The sequence below is a fragment of the Pelecanus crispus genome, chromosome 4, assembly GCF_030463565.1.
Source record: "Pelecanus crispus isolate bPelCri1 chromosome 4, bPelCri1.pri, whole genome shotgun sequence".
Taxonomy (NCBI): domain Eukaryota; kingdom Metazoa; phylum Chordata; class Aves; order Pelecaniformes; family Pelecanidae; genus Pelecanus; species Pelecanus crispus.
This window is the reverse complement of record NC_134646.1, coordinates 15298675-15319928: the sequence shown is the minus strand read 5'-3', so window position 1 is coordinate 15319928 and position 21254 is coordinate 15298675. Positions and strand designations below refer to the sequence as shown.

The 21254-nt window shown below is 38.1% G+C and overlaps 1 protein-coding gene across 1 annotated transcript in view; it reads left to right on the top strand.

Annotated features, from left to right (window-relative positions):
• The window catches only part of INPP4B (inositol polyphosphate-4-phosphatase type II B), a 292966-nt gene that overhangs the window by 92269 nt on the left and 179443 nt on the right, over window positions 1-21254 (top strand). The window contains exon 5 of the mRNA XM_075709895.1: window positions 1601-1645. Within this exon, the coding sequence (XP_075566010.1) occupies window positions 1601-1645 (45 nt within the window). The remainder of the gene's footprint in view (window positions 1-1600; window positions 1646-21254) is intronic.

Below are 21254 nucleotides of genomic sequence, written 5' to 3'. Positions count from 1 at the left end.
ATGAAGATTATCTTTAAGTATCGTTACCTGATATATTTTGATTTATGCAGATGACATTCAGGGGAACAAATGTGCAATTACTGTGTTTCTGACTTTTTCTCTTTAACCTGTTTTCTTCATAATACTTAAATTGTTTAGTTGGAAATATTCTTTTCTGCTTTTGTGTCCTGTATGAACATATGGACTACTGGTTAAAATTATAGTCTGATAACTTTGATAAATGTATAAAGCTTTAGTGATACTTAAATTAGTATCGCAGATTTGTTCTTTGTGATACAAAAGCACTCTGGGGATTTGAAAGCACGTAGCCATATGTTGAGTCATGTTTGGAGCACTGGAGTCTGGGCCCTGTATTTCAGCTGCCCAGTAATCAAGTCTCTATCCAGCATATTCATAAAGGTGTTCCAGACTAATATGCTGACTTGGCTAGTGGCAGAATTCCACTCAGAAATTTGTTAGAAGTCCATTTAAAAAAAAAACCAAACCAAACCAAACTTATTTGTTATCTCTTACTGACCAAGGCCTTTCTAAGCTCTGAAGCTGTAACTTTTCTTGCACAGACTTGAATGATTAGCTATAGTAATGAGAACAGTGTGAAACTAGACCTGTCCAGCAACATCAAGTTTTCATGGAGCAAGAACAGCTATAAGTTTTGGTGGGGTTTTTTGTGGTTTTGTTTTTTCTTTTTGACTATTTTTAATTTTTAACAAAAATCTTGCATTCCAGTTCATATACCAGCTTGGTCCTTCCCATCTGACCAGTTTCTTCAATACTGGCAAATACTTAAGAATGCTCACTGGAGACAATACATAAATGTCAACAAGAGACAGTTTAATTTCTACAAGGTTCATTGATACTGTAGTTGTGATCCAGTTACTTCCTGCAGAGGGGTGGACAACTCTGTGTTAGTTAACTATCCTTCCTACATTTCTCTTGTTGCAGGTCTATGGTTCACTCCTTTATCCTACTGCAATAAGAAAATATTGTCCTTTGCAGTAAAATATGCACTAGAACATCATTCCCCAATGGAGGGAATTAAAATGTTCTTGTTGTGCTTGGTATATGAGAAAAGGAAATCATGTGCTATTTTCCAACAAAAGGAAGTTGGTTTTATTGCTTTACAATTTATATGTAGGTCAATAACATGGTGATGTATTTTACTCTATTAACCTGATTTACATACTTTCCCAGAACATGTTTTTCTGTTTCCATTTTTAATGTGATGACATACCTACTTAAAAAGGAGTTGTTAGATATTTTTTCCAATGGATATGTAGTTAGTTGTTGTGATTGAAAATCTTACAAGTACCCATCCATGAAAGGTTGGGTGGTTTTTTTTTCCTTACTTTCCTTTCCCAGTAACAGAAAGTTTCTATTAAAAAGAAAAGTCTTTTTTAAAAGTAGTCTTTTTTCAGGCAAGTATTTCATGCAAAGGTCTCTTTCACTATGAGTTTGTAACATAAAATATTACTCTGGTGGCAATGGCAGGCAGTTAGAGGTATGAATTAGGCACATGGAAGTTTTTTACTATGTATTAAAAAGCTAGACATTGAAATCAAATTATTTCTAATATTTTTTTTTTCTTTTTTAACCTTAAAAGGTATTCAGAGAATTGCAAATGAGCCAAAGCTGGAGTTCAGTCTTGGTAAGATACAATTTTGACTTCTTGGAATAGCAATGGCCTGTGTGCATGAAGAGTTTATATATATACTGTTATACAATGTAACATGTTACCTGTTTAAAAAAAAGTATAAGAACCCTTGTTCCTTTAGGTAGGAGACATGCCTATGTATGTCTTCGAAATGCTGACTTTAAATTGTTAATTGGTTGAAATGGCTAAAGATCTGTTGAGTTCTCTAATGCTGTGCTGCTCTACCAAGCTGAAAATCTGCCCAATAGCTTTGTGAATGTTGTTTAGGAAATACTACTTATTTGGGACAAGACATTTAAGATGGCATTTTTAAAAAGATATTTTATTCAGATAAAAGTATTGTCCCTTTAGAACAAACTTTTATTTAAAGGCATTGATTATTATTTTGTAGAGAAGAGTCAGTATAAACGTTTACCTGATTTTCTCTTTTTATACTTGGTATAAGTAATTAGTATGTGAGAACTATATATTGGTGTAGTATATAAGAGAACTTTGTTTCAGGAGGTGTTCTATCAGCTCAAGCCTCCCTCTGTATTCAGAGGTATACAGCATGATTAAGATTGCTCAGTAAGTCAAGCAAGCAAATTGAATGGTCATGTGTTTGTAATACAAGATAAAAGTACACAATATTTGCAACCCAGACTGCGTCATTTAGAAAGGAAAACTGTCAACTTTGTCATTGCTCTTTCAGTGCAAAAATTTTGAAGCTTCTGAAATAGTGCGATAATTATTTGTTGTAGAAGCACTAAATACAATCATTCCATATCAGAATAATAGCTAGGTTAAGGGAATTTGATTAACAGTTGGACTCAATGATCTTAAAGATCTTTTCCAACCTAAATGATTCTATGATTATTCCCAGCTCCTGTATACAGTACAATAACACAGTTGCAAATAATGTATCTTTTGAAATATCTGATGCTATACGCTGCATACATTGAAATGACTAAAACTTGTCCAATTTGTTTCGATTTTTGCTTTCATATAACCTGCTAATATATATCTCATGTTGTATAGCTGTACACTGAGAAACTTTTTACTCAGTGCTATTCAGTATCTGTTATACTTACTCTGATAGAAACACTTTAAAACATTTATTGCAAAAGTGTGTATGTATGTGAGAGAGAGGGAAATAGAGATGTTTGTGAGTATTGTATAAAAATCAATCAAACTCTACTATTTGGAGAATTTAAATTACCTACAAACATATCTCCTTCAGCACCCCCCCAGCACAGCAAACAAGTTCTCATCGGTGACATGCCTGCAGGTTCTCACCCTGCTCATTTGGTCATGGTAGCCTGTTTCCTTGCCCTGTCCTTTGAACTGGGTTACACTTGGCTTGTGTGCTGCTGTAACTAAGCTGATTTAAAAGCTAATACCCTAAAGCTGTGCTCTTTCGGGCAGATGCAGTTCCATCCAATCCAATCATATTTAGATTCTTGTAACTATATCTGTGTAGCTTTACCTGTATGCCTTTTAAAAACGAGACAGTTACAGCATTACAAAAACTTTGCTGAGTAGTTTTTTCCTGTAGGGACTATTTCTGCTGAAATTGTTAAATGTTGGCATCGAAGAAAGGCCTAGTTCTCTGCTGGGGAGTTACCACGTGAGAGTAATTGTTAACTTTTCTGTGCTTTTCTATATGCATTTTATAGGTAGTGTGACTGTAGTATTTGGGCATAGCTAGTAATAGCTATGCTCCAGCGATAACAAACTCCAGAATGACTCTGGTGTGGCGTAGGAGAGGGAGAAAGGTGCTACAGGTGGTGACTGCAAATTAGATGAGCCGTACTTCAGGAAAAGTTGCTTTCAGTGATAAATGTGCCCTAGCAGGCAGAAGTATAAAAATGATGTAAAGCCATTTTCAGACTTGTTTGGGCCTGTGCTGGACAGAGCTCTGTTCACTCATGGTGTTAGTATTTGTGTTTTGCATTTGGTTGTTTCTAGTAGGAATTTATGTTCTGTGGTTTGTTCTGCAGCATTATTGATTGAGCAATTGCAGCTCTGAGTGATCTTATACGTTGACTGCTGCTGCTGCTGCTCAGGTAACCAGAGTAGCAGTGCAAACCTATACCTCTTGTTTTTCACTGGTATTTCTGGCCAGTGTCCTAAGTCAGGGATTTGGCAGTGTAGGCAACTATGTGAAGCTGATTCTTACCATCTTGATGCTAAAATAGGGCTAAATATTTAAGCATAACACATTTGTATTAGGGGAATCCACCTTCAGTGACTGAGTGGTGTACGGAAGACTTCAATTTTATCATAAGAGTTGTCCTTCTTACTGGACTGTCAACACACCCATGCCAACCCTTCCTAGCTCCAGCCACCCCGCTCGCCACCACTGTGCTACTCGTAGGCGTACCAATGTACGTGCATGCAGCAGACACCTCTTGCTGATAAGGGAGACGGGAACAATTTAGCTGGGAAGGCTGCATGTAGTGTTTGGCCCAACCAGCCGGTTAAAATACCTCTTGCAAAGGCATCCAGTCAAGATGCCTTCTGTGCTGTTCACCTGGTTATTGACAGGGCTGGAAGGGACTCTCTCTCTGGCAGGTTGGTCCGTGCATCTGGGAAACAAGCACTGCCTTGCCGTGCCAGCTCAGCCAGATAGCTGCCCCTTGGCTCCCGGCAGGCCAAGGGCACTGGTTGGCTGGTCTCACCTTTTGAAGGCTTGGTTTATGTCAAATTAAAGACTTGGCATTGGCTTTAGCTAATCAAGGACTTCCACATCTCTGCGAGGTGAACCAAAGCATGGTAAGCAGGGATGAGAGAAAGAAGTGCTGCAAGCAAGCACACTGCTGCAATGTGTGCCGAATTTAGGTAACCAAATCTTAGGGCTTTGTAGAGATGTTTCAACTTGATTAGACTGGTCTTTGGCATTTAGAATTTGGAAGGCAAATCTAACAGTTAATAACCTATAAAACTGGTCTCTAGCCCTGAAAGAATGGTTTATATCTATAATTTTGTTCATATGCATTATATAAACAATATTATAATAAGTAGCATATATATGTATGCAAATAGACATTTGTTTATATCAGTTAATATATACACATTTTTAACTATATTAAAAAAGTTATCACATAATTGTACTTTGTAACTCTTCTGCCACTAGTTGGTCAATAACTAGCATTCAGAAATGGAACTTTATAGTAACTAAAACAGAATATAGATTTTTAATAATATTCAGGTGCTGCCTAATATGAGTTTTGTTTAGGGACAGTATATCTAAATATTGCTCTGATGTTTGAAGTTCTGATAACTAAATTTTGAAATAATGTTATTAAAAAGTCTGGCTAGGGGCTTCTATTCTGTTGTGGTAGCTAACTTGCTGCATTCTATATCCATAACACTCTGGAAAGTGTTGTGTTTATAAAATGACTAAGATACTGTCTAGTGCCTTCTTTTTATTTTAAGTTCAGTAAAGTTTTGGGGTTTTTTTGTTGATATTATTGAGGCTAAAACAAATGATAAAACTCTTCTGAATTATAGCTTTCCACTGTAATACGCTCAGTATTTTTGGGAGTGTACCTGATCTTGTAACATTGCTTATTTTGGAGTCAAAGCTTCCTTTCAATGAAGATTTTTTATTTTTATATTCCTGAGGACTCTTTGGAAATATGGCTGGTTTTTGAACCTTGTAACTGTTGGGAAGTTTTACTTTTCAAAATTTTGTTGTTGGCTTTTCAAGTTATGCTGTTCTATGAAGCACTAGGAGGTAGCATGTGTCAGTCTGCGCAGAGTGCCGAGTAGAGAGGATGAACAGAGCAAAAGGAATAAAAACAGATCCTGGGCCTAAATACCAAAGTAATCTAACAAAGAGTGAAGCTGATAAGAATCTTTCCCATGATTTTGAAGTGCACAGGGTTAGTTCTTTTATAGATGTTTATTTTGGAGTTACTGTTCTTGGTTGCTTCTTTAAAACATCCCAGCCCTTGAGTCCCAGATCTAACTAAATATGGTGTGGGTTCCTGACTTCACATTGATTTTCACATAGCTACTTTGTAATATGTGAACTTAGCTGAAGTGTTATGTAATAGATGTGAGAAATAAATTATGTTATGCATTTTGGTGAACAGTATTGTGAAGTTTTTAAGAGCTTGCACCTCTAAAGGTATTTGCATTTACTTGATGGTGAACTGACAAAGCAGCACAAGAAACCTCAAATCAGAAAAATGAGGGAGCAGTACAGAAGGCACAGCTGGTCGTCAAAGTGCTCAAACACGAACTCAGTAATGAACATGATGTTATATGGAGAACTACATTTGAAAAAATAGTGCAAAAGGAAAGTTTGTTACTCCCTCAATGACCAGTAGAATTCATTTTGACACATTTCAGTGTGTTTCGATTTGTCTAATTGATTAGTATTGTGAAGAGAGAGCAAAGGATATTGCAGTTGTGGGTGTAGTATAATTAGATAACTGTACAGAAAGGAATGTCTCTGCACATGTTGTAGGCATATTCAAGTACTGATTGTAATGAGAACACCTGTCTAGCATCCCCAAAAGCTTTCAGTTTCTTGGGAAGTATGTTAGGGCAGTAGTGAAGTTTGGACTGTCCTGTTGTTGCATGATCTTTAGGTACTTTTCAAGGTCTAAAATAATGTAAATCTCATGGTTATGTCCTTTTACAAAATGTCATTAAATAGTGCACAATTCATAGAAAACTTCAGCAAGTAGTTGAAAGAATTAAAATTTAAAACCTTTAGGGTATTTATTTTTTTCATTTTACCAAATAGTGGATTAATACAAGAGCTGTCTACCTGTAAATGCAGAAGTTTTCATTCTTAACTCTTACTTTTCCCCGAATACTATTATGATGGACCTTGGAAAAGGTCTTGAAGCAGATTTAACTCTGCATATTGAACATAAATGGTACATCGATGCTGCTCAAAGACCATGACTAAATGATTTTTCCAATTCTGAAACATAATCTGGAGCTTTTTCAGCAGCAGCTGTTCCTAGAAGAGTGATTATCAGAAATACTATTTTTATCCATACCACAAACTTGGAGTCAAAGTCCTGATCCTAGCAGAATTTTCCCATCTAACTCAGTTATCCTTCTGCTTCATCACGTTACAAGTTGGTGAATAACTGATACTTTGTTGTGTTAGCTGAATTAAAAAAAAAAAAAAAAGTCATCATCACACTTTTGAGTAAGTTTAAAAAGAGAAGTGATCATTTCTCCATGAATCAAACTGAAAGTGTTGCTTTATACTGAAGGGTGTTTATCCCTCAAAAAAAGTTAAGTGTTGGCCATGTTAGGAACAATAGTAGCAAAAATACAAAAATGAAGGCTGGGTTTGTGCTTTTTTTATTTTATTTTTACATTTCACCCTTTTTTGTTGAAACAGTTTGCTGAATTTTACATGAATTTATTCTGGTCCCATCTTCCACCAAACTAGCTAGTGTTTTTCCCAAGTTTTACTGATCTATATTTGATGCTGTTTCTTCCCAACAGCAACAAAAAATAAATAAAAGACAAGTTAAATTGAACAGAAGAAATTAAGGAAGTAGAAAAGGTATCATGTGATTGGAAAGAATGCTCTTTTTTTTCCTCTGGGAACTACTTATTGGGCATCTGCCTGTTTGGAGACTTTTGCACTGCAGCATGAGATGCTGTAAATGCCTTTTATTCTTAGCAACTCAGTGTTGCTGGGATGAACTTTTTTGACAGAAAGGATCCTCCCAAACAGGCAGCAATTTCAAGCCCGGTCTAATAGACTGTATTGACATGTTTTGAGTGGCTTTGATTTAGGACTTGTGTTTTTGAACTAACTCCTAGAGGAGTTCCCCCCGCCAGGCCTTGTGCAGGTGAACTTGAGCTAACTTTCAATCAGTTTCAGTGCAGTTAAGGCAAGAAGTGAAACTGTCTTCCAAAAATGTTCGAAGGTGGTGAATGCCCATGACCTTTCATGTCATACTGTCATCTCTCATTTGGCAGTGTTTGATGATGGGACAGGATAACGCATATCAAGCAAATTTTGATGTTGAATTAGTGACCCCTGAGGAGAGTAAGCTCTCCTTACTGTGCAGCTGCGTTCTGTGGTGCTCATAGTAAGGCTGCTTTATTATATGCAGACATTATGTGAATGCTGCTGAAAAGTGATTTGAGGATGGATTTATCAAGACTCCACATCCTTCTTTATCCACCTCTCCTCCCACACAGTACTTTGTTAGCTTTTGAGAAGGCTTTTGGAATTCTGTCATAGCCCTTGCCAAACTGAAAGTAATTGGGGTTTTTTATAGGCAACTTTCTGAACCACTTCTCCTTCATCATTGTGCACCTCTTATTTAAAAGTAAAGCATCGCTCCTGAATTTTGCGTGCTGCATGCCCTGTCAGAGAACAGGACTGTCTTTTTCAGTGGTATTGCCAAAACTATCTGGATATTACCATTATGACTTGGTAATTTTAGGCCATTTTGTTGTAATAAAGTAGTCACAATGCCACTACTGAAGTAACTAAAAATACAAAGAGAATGTATTGATGTGTTTTCCCTCTAAAATCTTGCCTTCTTTTAGTCTTGCATGACGGTTATGACGATATTCAGCCTCCTTCTTGCAGAAGGTTGTCCTATTCCATTTGACAGTGTCAGCCTGCGTTCTCTATTTGTCTTTCCAATTTCATTCATTATATTCTGCCTCATTTTATGCATAATGTATTATACTACCGTGGTTTGCTAACCTACAGTGTTTGCTATATTAAACCCTCTTTTAAGAATGTGTTATGTATACAGGGGAAAAAAAATTGAAAAAACAAATCTAGACAATGGGGTGTGGGGGGGTGGGGGGGACACACACCATAAAGCTCAAAACCAGAGTCTTTTCAAAAACTCATTCTTGTTCAGTTTTTTTCCAGATATGCTGGGGTTGAGTCCTAGAGAATTAGGCCAGATTTTCAAATGTGTATCTGTAAGCACTACTGTAATTTTAGAAATCTATCCTTCAATCCCTTTAGGGCAGGGATTGTCTTCATTTGCATTGCAGCTAGAGAAGCAGCATGCTGTCACGAACCTTAAATATTAATCTGTACTAATTGTGTTGCTGAATATGCAAGGGCTCAAAATCCCCAGTAATGAAACTTTGGAAGATGTTCAGTTACTGTTCTGCCTGCTTCTCGCATGCTGAGAGAATCTGAAAAATTCTTTCTGTAATATAATATACTTTACAGATAAGATATATTTCTTTGTAGAATATCTATATACCCATATAGAGAGTTATATGGATATCTATTCTATGTATGTAGTTCAAATATATGAAAATTCGTTTAATTGCTGACAACCTATTATACCTAGTATGGCATTACTCATTTTTAACTGTGTAAGTTATCTACTTATTTTCTGTGTCAGTAAGAAGTAATTCTTGATAGAAGTAGTCACAGAAATATTTTCAACTTGTTGGCATCCATTGCTACTTAATGATAGTCATTAAACAGCTATGACTTGTGTAAATTCAATTTCTATGTAGGTTATAGAGATTAAAATTCTTCATTACACCGTGCTATGTAACAGTTAGTCACCACAGTGGGGTCATTAAATGCAGAGATGTTTATTTGCTCTGAAGTGGGTCAGAGCACATGATGAACCAGCATGAGGGAGTAAATCATTACTGATTGAGCATATTCCAGTACGATGGAATAGAGGAATCCACTGAGGTACTGATGCGAGAAGTAAGTAGCATGAGGTTGTTTTGGGGTATCAGTATTAGTAAACCCAGGTGCAAACTAGGTTTCAGGCAGTTTTTTTTCCATTCTGTTCTATGAAATTTAACTATCTTCTGTTTCTGGAAGCTTTTGCTTTTAAGAAAATACTGTATTTGAACTACCAGGAGAAAGTGGATAATAGCCTTGTAAATACAAATGTGTATAAATCAGGGCTGCTACTAAGGGAAACTTTTAAATCTAATAGAATAAAGATTCTCACAGCGACTCTCACATGTTTTGATATAAACATTTATCTAAATTTTGAATAGCTATGGCTAATCCGTGTAGAGAGGAGTGAGTTTGTAGATACCTGAATTTGAAAAGCTATTTAACACTTGAAAGGGTTTTTGGAATTTAACTGCTCTGAGAGACAGGGTTTTATCATCTTAGTTTTCGAGTGATGCAGCAGATAATAGGATTAGATTCTGTCAGAAATGTACAAATTCTTGTCAGAGTTGGCAAACTGCTGCATTTACATGGCCAGGGAAAAAGGAGAATAAGACTAGGAAGGACCTTTCTTTTCAAATCCAAAATAAATAGATTTGGTAGGCTTCTTAGTAAAATCAGTTTCTTCTTGATATTGCAAATGATACTTTTGTGTATACTTCACATTTTTCTCATAGACTTTGTAAATGTTGTCTCAAGTTTGCAAAATCCTTCTATCCAAAATTTCAAAGGGATAAGGTTGCGTCTGTGCTGAAAATGGTAATGTTTTCTGTGAGATTGGGTGCTAGTTCAGTGCCCCAGTGAGGCTGGGTACTGGAAACAGGTTAGTTACAACAGCTCAGTCTCAGCATGGGCTCATCTACCTCATTCCTTACGAATAAGGGTACTCAGCTGCTTTGTCTGAACTAATTCTAGTTTCTAAGGTAAAATACTCAAAGTAATCAGAAACCTTTATGATAACTTGTAAGACTTATTGAAAGTTACTTAGGAAAAGGGTTCCAGAGTTACTTAAGAATTTATGAATGTAGGTACAGATTTAATGCAATTTGTCAAAATTGGGCTATCTCATTAATTTTTCACACAGGTATTAATAAAAAAACCCAAACAACTCTACCTTAATTTGTCCTTTAGTATTTTTACAAGTGTAATGCTTGGCTTCTGAAGTATTGGGTGTTCTGGTGAATGTGATATAAACTTTTAAATTATTCTGATGAAACTGAGAAGTTGAGTTTCCAGGGTATTTTTAGGCTAGTTCATAGGGAGGTAGGATTAAACATCATTAAGTTAGAGAGAAGTTATTTCTGGCACACATGCTGCTGCTCTTTTTTCCTCATTATTTTTCTCTTCATGCTTTTCCCCAAAATACACCACCTACTGTGCATACTTTCTCCTATTTGTTTTGCCAACCTATGTACTCTTTCCAGTTCAATTTTTGAACGTCATTCTCTCAAATGAGTCTTTTTCAGATTCCCTAGCATGCCTCCCATGTAGGTCTCAGATCTTATACTATGAGACTTGATTTGGGGCTGGGGGGGTGTTGGTGCGTACGCATGCGTGTAGCCCCTTTCAGTCTTCAAGGTGCCAGAGCGGTGGAATAGAGCGAGTGGCAGAGGTATGTGTGAGTTCGGTGGCTGAGTTGGGAAAGGGAGAATAATGGCTTACCTAGCAGTTCTCTGCTATGGAAGGAGTTTTTATGGGTAGCATCTTCCTAGATGAGACTGGCACTGAGCCCACTCTCCCATTGCGTGGGCAGCATGTCCACAGATACAGCTCTTGCGTGACCTGATGGCTTTGTGCTTACCTCACACATAATGAGTCCATGACTGATTCGTCTGTGGATCCAGGAAACCGGTCTGAATGGAGAGGACTATTTAGATCCTTATTGAGAGTCATTTCTACTGCAGACATTTATACACAGAGAGCAACAAGCCAAATAAGGATGAGTTATTCCTTTGTTCTTACAGAAAGCCCTGTAAGACTTCCTTACCTACAACAGAGATTTGGATGGCAGTCCTGGCACTGCTGCCTTCTTCCAACCTTTCCCTACCTCCCAGGAAGCTGACATTTTAACTATTCAGGGTGTAATTGATTTTTTAATTTTTTTTTTTTTTTTAAATTCCTTAACCATGCTGTTGTCAGGGGGGTTTGGAAGACATACAGCGCCTGCAGAATGCTTTCAGCAATAGATGTTAGTCTACTCCACAGCTTCATTACTAAGAATAAACTATATTTTCATAAGTCCTTTAAAACTACACTGCTTCTGGTAGACGGGCTTTTTTTATCAAACTGCAATGTCTGGTAGCATTAAAATTTTAAACTTTATTTCTACTTAAAAAAGAAATTGTGTATACCACTAAGTTTGCTTAAGAGCCAGTTTTAGTAATCCTGGTTTTGTGCTTCAGTGGCTGAAATCTTAGTTTTCTCTGCTGCTGTCCAAAGTCCCCTACAGTCCTGGGATTTCTTCTAGGCAGGTACGAGAAAGAGCTTGTATTTTGGAATTATTGGACAGTCAGTTGGGACACCAAAAGTAACATTTGTGATTAAGGGACTGAGCATCCTTCATATGAGGAGAGGCTGAGAGAGCTCAGACTGCTCAGCCTCGAGAAGAGAAGGCTCATGGGGGATCTTAGCCATGAGTCTACATACCTGGTGGGAGAGATTGAAGGTGAGGGAGCCAGACTCTTCTCAGCTATGTCTGGTGAAAGAACAAGAGACCATGGACTGAAGTTAAACACAAGTGAAATTCAATCAGAATACAACCCCCACACACAGACTTTTTTACTGTGAGGGTAGCCAAACACTGTCACAGATGACCTAGGGAGGTTGCGAAGTCTCCATCCTTGGAGATGGTAGAAACCCAACTGGACGTAGTCTTGGGTGGCCTGCTGTAGCTGAACCTGATTGGGCAGAGGGGTTGGACTCAATGAGCTCAAGACTGATTCTGCGATCTGTGTGGCAGGGATTTGTCAGGTAACTTTCCAGGAGGATTGTTGAGGCTTCTTAGAGCTTGCTGTTAGTGATTGGTTTGCAATGGACTCTTGTCACATTGTGTGCTGTATGTTGATAGTAAGATAGCTGCTACCTTGACCTAGAAATTCTTCATGATCTCTAAATAATCCCTCATAATTATGTTAAAATTAGACTGTTTAAAATTGTTGCCATCTATGTGGACTCTAGCAGCTTTAGGGAACTACCAGTCTTGCATAGTTATTAAATCCTTTATGGTGTGTTTAGTGTGCCTCATGTAAGGATATAACAGCAGCCTGAATTGCCTTGCTTTTTGGGCGAAGAACAAGTTAGGACTGGAGAGAGTTGAGCAAATGTGGCATTAAAGGTTTGTGAATGCTTCTGGCCTGGTAAGATAATACCTTATTGGTGCTCATTTTTATGGGTTCTTGTGTACATTTGCATGCAAAGTTTTGCTATTTTTTTTTTTTTTTTTCTGTATATTCTCACAGGGAAGACTTACTAGTGGGAATGCTTGCAAAATGCAAGCTTGAAGTAGAATGTTTACTGAATATGTATTTGCAGCAGTGGTGTTGGCCAGTTGAAACTCTTCTGCCTTTCTCCACAAATAAAAGAATTTGGGTTGAAGACAAAATAAGCTGGGGATGACTGTTTAGTGATTAGTGCCCTTTTTTTCCGTGGGGAGGACCTGAGTTCGGGAGTGACTGTGGACAGTCACCTGAATTCAGTGACAATTGAATGTAAAATAATATATGTAAAACATAGAAATTACCTTTCAAATTACCTTTTGTCCCTTCTATACCTGCTGCCAGTAAGTCTTCCTTTTTTTAAATCAAGTGGGACAGCTTCAAGAGGAAGACTTGAGTTGTCCGTATGTGCTGTCCTGTGTAATAATTGGCAACTTTTTGTGGTTAGTAGCTGCTGTGTTAGAGGTGGGCAGAATGATAAACGTGTGGATCCGCCTGGTATCTGACCTGTTTCTGGTCCAGTGCTCTATTGAATTAAAAGGGACACAGGCACCATTTCTCCTTCAGCCGTCCCGCTGGGTCTGTTGTGAAGGAAATCAGCAGTGATGTTTTTGCGGAGCGTGGCCTAGCAGCTGTGCCCTGCCACTGCTTGCCAGCCTGAGACTGTCAAGACAGGTGTGTGGTTTGCAAATCTGGACAGGGCCGGAGGTCGGCTCGGAGCCGCTCAGCATTGTCAAGGCTGAAGCAATCGGGACGTGCCCAGAAGCCAACCTGCAGGTGTGTAGGGACCTCTTACAGTTGAAAGCTTAAACACCCGGAGACTGTAAGTACCTCCAAAGCTAGGTAGCAGTTGTATGGAGGCTTCGAGTATTCTGTTTAAAACCCACTGGTGGACTTTTCTGTCTTTTTGTGAGTTTACACTCGATTTTTTACTGTCAGTTTTTGCCGTTGGTCTTTTCAACCTTAGCCCAGTCTGTAAAACTCCTCACAAAGCGTTGTCTGGAGAATTCCTCATATCTCTTTCCTTGTGTGTCTTTCTCCTTGAAGATAAAGTCACCTTATAATTCCAAGAGTATAGATCATTTGGGAGACAAAAAGCAAGCAAATTATTTACAGATTACAGTAGTCATGTAGTTCGGCTTCTTGTTGCGCAGAATGGTAATGACTAAACAGACACAAAATGATTCTGTTTTGTTAGGCCAATAATATATTAACTGAAACATTTTTAAGTAATTAAAGGCATGATAGCTCTTGACTTCTTTGACCCTAATGGTACTGCACTGCGTTAACTGAGCATTTGTCTTTCAAATGGCAGTTGTTAAATAAATCTCTAAGTATGCCTATAGAAGTAATTGCAGTAATACTTTCATGTTATAAAGCATTTTCCAATGGACTTTTTTTATCCTTATATGTGGAAACAGAAGTTCCATAAAGAGCAAAATGTCTAATTAATAGAAGACTGAAGTCATCCTCCCCTTTTGAACACATTAGTTATAGATGTACTTATTTTTGGAAGTTTTGAAATGCATGTCCTGCAGTGAGATTTGACTTGAAAATGAGGTTCCGCTGAAGGCCCTGAAAAAAATGGAATTCTCCTAAATGCAGCGCCACAAAGTCCCACATAACACTGGATGCAGCATGACAAGCGGACTGACCTGAGGTGCTTGGAAGGGCTTTTCTGAAAACAAACAAAATGCTTGAGAGTGCTTTTCTTCATTGTTTTACCCCTACCTCTTGTAGATAGTAAAGTTTCTAGTACAGTTATGGACACTTTAATTATGATGATTAACCATATTTTTTAGTATGTTTTTTTCCTGTTATGTGGAATATGAAACTGAAATGAAATAAATTGAACTAAATTTAAAAACTGCCTGTCTTGTGGAATATAGTTCAAACATTCAAAACAAGTTAAAGCTGACACTTTAATCTGAAATCCTGTTGCATTACGATTGATTTCTGAGGGACTGAATGAACGCGGAATTTCATTATGATGAGTATAGAAGAATTTGGTCTTAGCATTCTTTGAAGGCCAGAATTCTTCACGCCTAAGAAGCTGAGGATTGTTGGCTGTAGGATTGTAAATGAACTGCTTTAAAAACTAAAATGGGCTAGCACTGTTTTCAACTTTGAGACCTGAACACGCTCCCATTGAGATGAAGAGCAGCAATACCTAGGTCGTTATGGATTTAAATCTCAGATCTGCCAGGGGGTGTCTCTACAGAGACAAATGATGGAGATTTTTTTTTCCCTTTTAATCCTTAACTAATATTTCTTTGTACAAAGGAGTTGAAATAATTTAAAATTATTTTTCTGGGAAAAAGTCAGCTGTGTCTTTACATGTGTGAACACATCAAAACCAAGGTAGTTTCAAACATAGTATTGTAACGTGTGAATAGCAGTTTTTCACCATTTGAAGAAACTCCTGCTGGAAATGGCAGTCTATTTATAGTGTAAGGATCCAACTTTCTGGTTTAGCATGCAGTATGCTGGGCCCTACTGCTCTGTAGAAATCATTAATGTCTCACCCTTTTAGATCTGTCTCAAAATACCAGCTGCAGACCTTTTGTAAATCTGTGAGTTAACAATTTAGAGTAATAATTACAGGCCAGTATCTTTGAGGAAATGAGCTCAGTGTTGATTTTGAAGAAACTGGAAATACAAATTTATATGCTGCTTTAAAAATGTTACTTTAAAATGACATCTAAGTGCGTCACAACAGCTACAGTCAGTAGTAGGGTATTTGTCACCCTGCACTTTTTTAAAGGCTGTTTGTCTGTACCAACAGAGTTCTCATGGTTGAGATGTACATTTTGGAGAAGTTTAGGAGTAAAGGGTTATTTCTTCAGGATATGTGAGTAAGCAAATCCACAATACTCATGGGAGATGGATTCCTTGAAACTCGTCCTCTGACGGAGTCCAGAAATAATAAAAGCTCACAGATCAAGGGTTGTGTCATTTATGTGAAAAGGTACAAATATATATATTTTTTTATTTCCTTATAAAGGTGTTATACTTTGCTATCTCATGCAGATCCCATGCTGTTAAAGTAATCCTGATTTATTTGTCAGAAGGGCTGTTTCGAAATCCCCTGAGGAGTAAAGCATTGTCTCTTACTTGGATCTCTAATTTAGGTATTAATCTGGAAGTGCCACCTTTGCAGACAAGTCTTACTTATATTAGAATGTCTTCTCCTTTTAACTATAGCTTGCATGCAGATTACTTAGCATTTATCATGCATTTTATGACTAGGAAATTTAATCATTACAGGACTAAAAGTGATTGTTCTGGATTGCAGAAATCTATTTTCTCCTTTGATTAAAAGTGTGTCTTGCTCTTCTTTGCCTTGACTTTGAAGTACATTTTAGTCTGGTTTCCTTTTAGACATGTCAAAGAGTGTGGTTTTGGTTTTGCTAAAAGATGACCTCTGGCGTACCGGAGGGACTAGTGCTTTGCTTTCTGTTTTCTGTAGAGGACCCTCTTTTTAGACAGAGACTCACTAGTCATGTTCAACATTTGACAAGCACCTATGTAAAGAGAACCAATTGTGAATCAGGCTAGCATTTAACATCCCCGGGGGGGGCAGGGGGGGAGAAATAATAAAAAGAACCAGTATAATCATACAGCTCAATAATACCTGTCTACTTTTTTTAAAGGCCATGTTCTGCCTCTTTTGAGCACTACACATGGAGAGTATTACAGTGCTCAAACCTTTCTGCTATGCTCCCTTGGATTTTTTTTTTTTTTTTTTTTAAATCTTCATGAAGTTGATCAAAACTACATCACTTCCTTGCCCTTCACTGGAGGCTCCATCCCTGGCATATGTAAAGGAAGGAACACAACTCTTCTCAGACAAATGAATCTTGAAGGCTGTTCAGTTAGACAGTCAAGCAGTAGCTTTGCTTGCAAGTCAAACTACTGTCAGTCTTTTCTTTTGTGAGTTACTATTGTTAATATAGCTCCCCACTGCATCTTGTCCTGGCGCCTTCGTCATGATTGCCTTCACTATGTGACATTTGCACTTAAGGAAGAAATGAATAGGTTATTCACTAGTAGTCTCTCATGGGCAACAGGGCTATGGCCACGTAGTCAATTTGCTTATAATTAATTAGAGAGCTGGCTCCAGAGAAGTTCATGTGAAAGGGACATCCTTATCGCAGCCTCTAAAACTGCACTATTGTTTAGTGTACTCAGGTCAGTGTTAACATCAGCTAGCTTGGGTGGTAATAGCAACATAGTTGTGGGAGGCTGAAGTCTTGTCCAGGCTGCACGACATGCCGAAGAAGCAGGGTGGATCACTCCTTAGTGAGGTCTGGGCTCCTGTAGCTGGACTTATACCCAGAATCCAGAGCAGCTCACTTACAGCGGCTTTGAGCAGCTGTACTGCAATGAAGAAGCACCCTAGAAGATTTCAGGTTGTTTAGAGTTCTTCCTGAAGCTTGTTGTCTGCTGTAGTTGCTGGACTCTGTGTTGCTTGACTGCCTGCCTTTATTTTGCAAGGAAAGCTTCTTCCCTCGCCAAGCCTGAAAGTATGTTCTAAAGACGTATATGATGACACGGATTTGGAGTAAGGCTAAACAACAGCTGAATTTTCTTTACGTATTAGAGAAAAAGACTGTATCTACAGTGTTGTAAAGTCACACTGCACATTGAGGGTCAAAACCACGTAATGCTTCACTTGACAACTGGAATAGCAGTGTATAAATGCTTATGTCAAAGGAAGCAATGTATGCTGTTAGAATAAAAACAGATGTGTCAGACTGAAAACTTGGAGAAACGCTTGGCACTTCTGTTTCTTTTCATCTTCTTGTGGTATTGCTGATATATTCTTGTACGTTTATTTTATTCCTGAAGAGATGGACAAAGTTAGGAACCAGCAGAATATATTTGATTTATAAAATCTGAAAGAAATTGTTACAGGTTCTAGATGTTTGCTATGAGCTTATAGTATAAAGAAACTTGTAGTTAAAAGAAAAAGGGAAGTCTGTATACCATTTGCTATTCTTCTAATTCTTCAGCTGGTACTTAAACTTGGAACTACTCTATTTTCAGCATAGTGGGAAATCTCTGAAAGAAACTACAGCAAGTTTACTTCTTTATTAGATACTTGATATGCCAATATTGGGAAAAGGTGAAGGAGGAAATGATATTTAGCTCTGTCTCCAGGAGATTTAAACCCTTTTGTGGTATTCTAAAATACCAGCCATACCAAAATAAATTGCAGCCTTGGAAATAGCAGTAACAAAATCCATTTTGATATGAAGATATTTTGGAGTGTAGTTTCTTTCTCTCTTTTTTTTTTTTTTTTTACTACTTTCCTTATTTCTCTCACCAGAGAACCGAAGTCACCTTCAGGTCAGAGCATAAATACCATTAATAGGTGGTGCCATGAGCAGAATAGTTTTGGACAGAAGGTAAAGAGGATAATTAAGAATCTAAAGGAACAGCAAGAGCTCTGCTTTGCTGTCACTAGGCTACTGCAGCATCTCAGAAAAACAGAGTTCTCTGTGCTGTTAGAGGCACAGTGTGCTCAGTAAGGAAATGCAGTCTTTTTTGGAAGAATTAAATTTTTATAACCAAATATAGCACTACATGAAAAAGATACAGCGACACACATTCTCAGAGTTTCAAAAATTAAAGGAGTTTAAAAATATTGATCAAGAGCAGTTTGTTTCATAACTGAGCAAAGCTAGAAATTCACTTCCGTGATCTCATTGCCATTGTGTAGCTTAAGTCTAGAGCACAGAAGTGGTGGAAGTCAGTTATACACAATTGTAAATAAAACTGGAGGGGCATCATTGTTAGCAGTGAATGTGCTGGAACAGATCATCTAACATTAGCAATGGATTAATGCACTACCAAAATGTAAATTGTACTGAATGGATGGTTAACACATGTAACCATGCATTCGCATTGGCAGTGGAAATATGATGCCTGTGAGCTGTACGTTGATCCAGTCAGCCACTTTCCTGTGTCTCTTGCATCTATCATACTTAAATTCTATAAATAACTGGGGTTGTCCAGGCTGAATAGCAGAGCTGCAATATGGAATAGGCTTGCTCTAACATGTCAGAAGAATTGAAACACACGCTCAGGAAATGGCTGTTATTGCTGCTGGTAATGGCAATGCAAAGTTACAGTCTAAGCCTTTGCATTTATTTTACCTTCTTGGAGAAAGCAGAAGGATGCAGTTTGAAAGTGCTGTACTTAATGCTTTAGTCCAGCATGAGGCTTTCAGTAAAACACAAAAGACACAGAACCTAAAATTTCTTTAGTACTGCAAAACCCAGGGTGGGCAGAACTTATTCTGAAATAGATCACTTCTGATTTTCACAGTGGTAATTCTAACCAGATTTATCACTTCATATGCAAATAGGAAGATGAGTGCAGCTGGCATCTCAACTCCTGGGCATGATCACTTGTCCCTACCCTCCATCAGCATACAGCATTTTCCATCAGCATACAGCATTTTCCACCAGCAGCACTCGTGTATCTTATTTCAATGACTCCTAAATAATCGTGTTCTTTTAGCTGCAAATTAAGTGGGTAATGATTGATGTTTTTCTGGACAGCATATTGGTATATTACTTAGGGTAAGTACTGCTAATATTGGTGGTGTTTGTGGGTTTTTCTCCCCAAACCTGTATTTGTAGAGATAACATAGAGATATCTTTCTTTTTGCTTCATCTGATAAGACTTCCCTGTCATCTCTTTCTCCTTGGACTCTTGGTAGAAATTTTCTCCCCACTGTTAATTACAGGCATCCCCCAAAGGATACTAACTGTGTTATGTATGCGCATTTCCTTGAGATATACCTAGGTTACTTTAGCAACCAGCTGTACATTCCAGAAAACAGATATGTATTTTATTTTTATACAAGCCTCTCATCCCCAGAGATGGGAACAGTGATCTTGGACCTTTTCTTAAGTAAAAACCAGTGGATCTTTACTTATTTGTATACGTGGTCCAAATGTAGTCTTCTATTCTGTAGAGATTCTTTTCTTTGCAGACTTTACCCAAGTCTGAGCATCTGTTTAGTCACTACTGTTAACGAGTGTCCCTACCTGTTTCATGACTATGTAAGTGTGCCCTCATTTTGCGATAACATGGATATTATAATTTCTCTGGCAGCATCCTTTGATATTTAGTGTTGTATGGTGAATTTTCCTGGGAGTCCACATTGCAAATTGTTGTGGGGGTAACTTGTCTATTCTTTTGGTTGCTGGTGGGTAAAGAACACCTCTACCCAGGGAACTGAAGCATTCCTGCTGACGCATGAATAGGACAACTAATTAGTAGTATTTATGATAAACCAATTAATAATATTTATTATGGAGCACTAGCTGGAGGGGTGCTTATTAACGCTGTTCTGTGCTAACACTAGTCCTCAAACGTTTGCGTCATTTGCTTTCAGGCATATTTTGCCACACAGAGAACACATCGCGGTCCTGTTCTCATCCCTCTTGCAGTTGCATTTATGCCCCTAATTCAAAAGTATGGCCAAAGCTTTCCGTGTGTTCTGAAGTTGGATTATTCCTAAGCCTTTATGGGTGCCTGACTGAAGGTATTCTTTTCAGCAAGCTTGGTTAGCGCTGTGTGTTCAGCAGAGGCAGAAGCAGCAGTGATGTGCACTTTCTTCTCTCATGCCTCCCTACCCTCCTCAACATCCCCCCAGGGTGGAGGAAAGAAAACTGTGTACTGTTTAGTGTTCCATGTATAGTACAGGTCTGAATGTACTGTTCTCTTATTTAATGTGTCCTTTTGCCCCCTAAGGAATAGCTGCACCTCACTTAATTAGTCTATCAAGACAGACTGTACATTATTATTTATAAACTAAGTTGCTTTGGGATATTAATGCTGCTGCAATGCCAATGAAATGAAAAAAAATTTTGAACATTATGTTCACATATATACGTGTGTGAGACACACAGGCTTCTCCCGTGCCCCTTGTCTTCAGATACTACTAATTTTCTGTTCTGTTTTGAGAGCATACGAAATAGTGTGCCCTGGAGGCAATGGGGCTATGGTGGTTAATTCCCATCCCTTGCCAGCCCCTTGGAATCTGTTTTGGTTTGGAAAATGGGAAGAAACGAAGCTGTGGGAAATAGTGGCATTTCTATCACTGGTTAGAGAAAAAGCTACCTCACAAATTGCCGTGTAAGCTAGTACATGCATCGCGTGAGTCCTTAGTCTGGGAAGACATTCACCAATGTGCTGTAATTTCCCCCACTAACAAAAATAAACATTGCGATTTTAATGCCATTTCCCAATTTTGGGGTTAGTCCTTGGCTTCCTTCCCAAACAACTCTGTGAACTCTGAGCTGAGGATGTCTTTCAGTCCCTCTGCCAATGTTGTTTGTTCCAGCTACTGGATCTTTTTCAGTTCTGGGAGATGCTGCATCTCCCCATTTCTCTGTCAGATTAATTTCTTCTGGCTCCAGTGGGCTTAATGCTTGGAGCAGTGCTGAACACCTGGTCAGAATTGTTGTAGTTTCAGGGAAGGTAGGTGGTGAATTTCCAGACT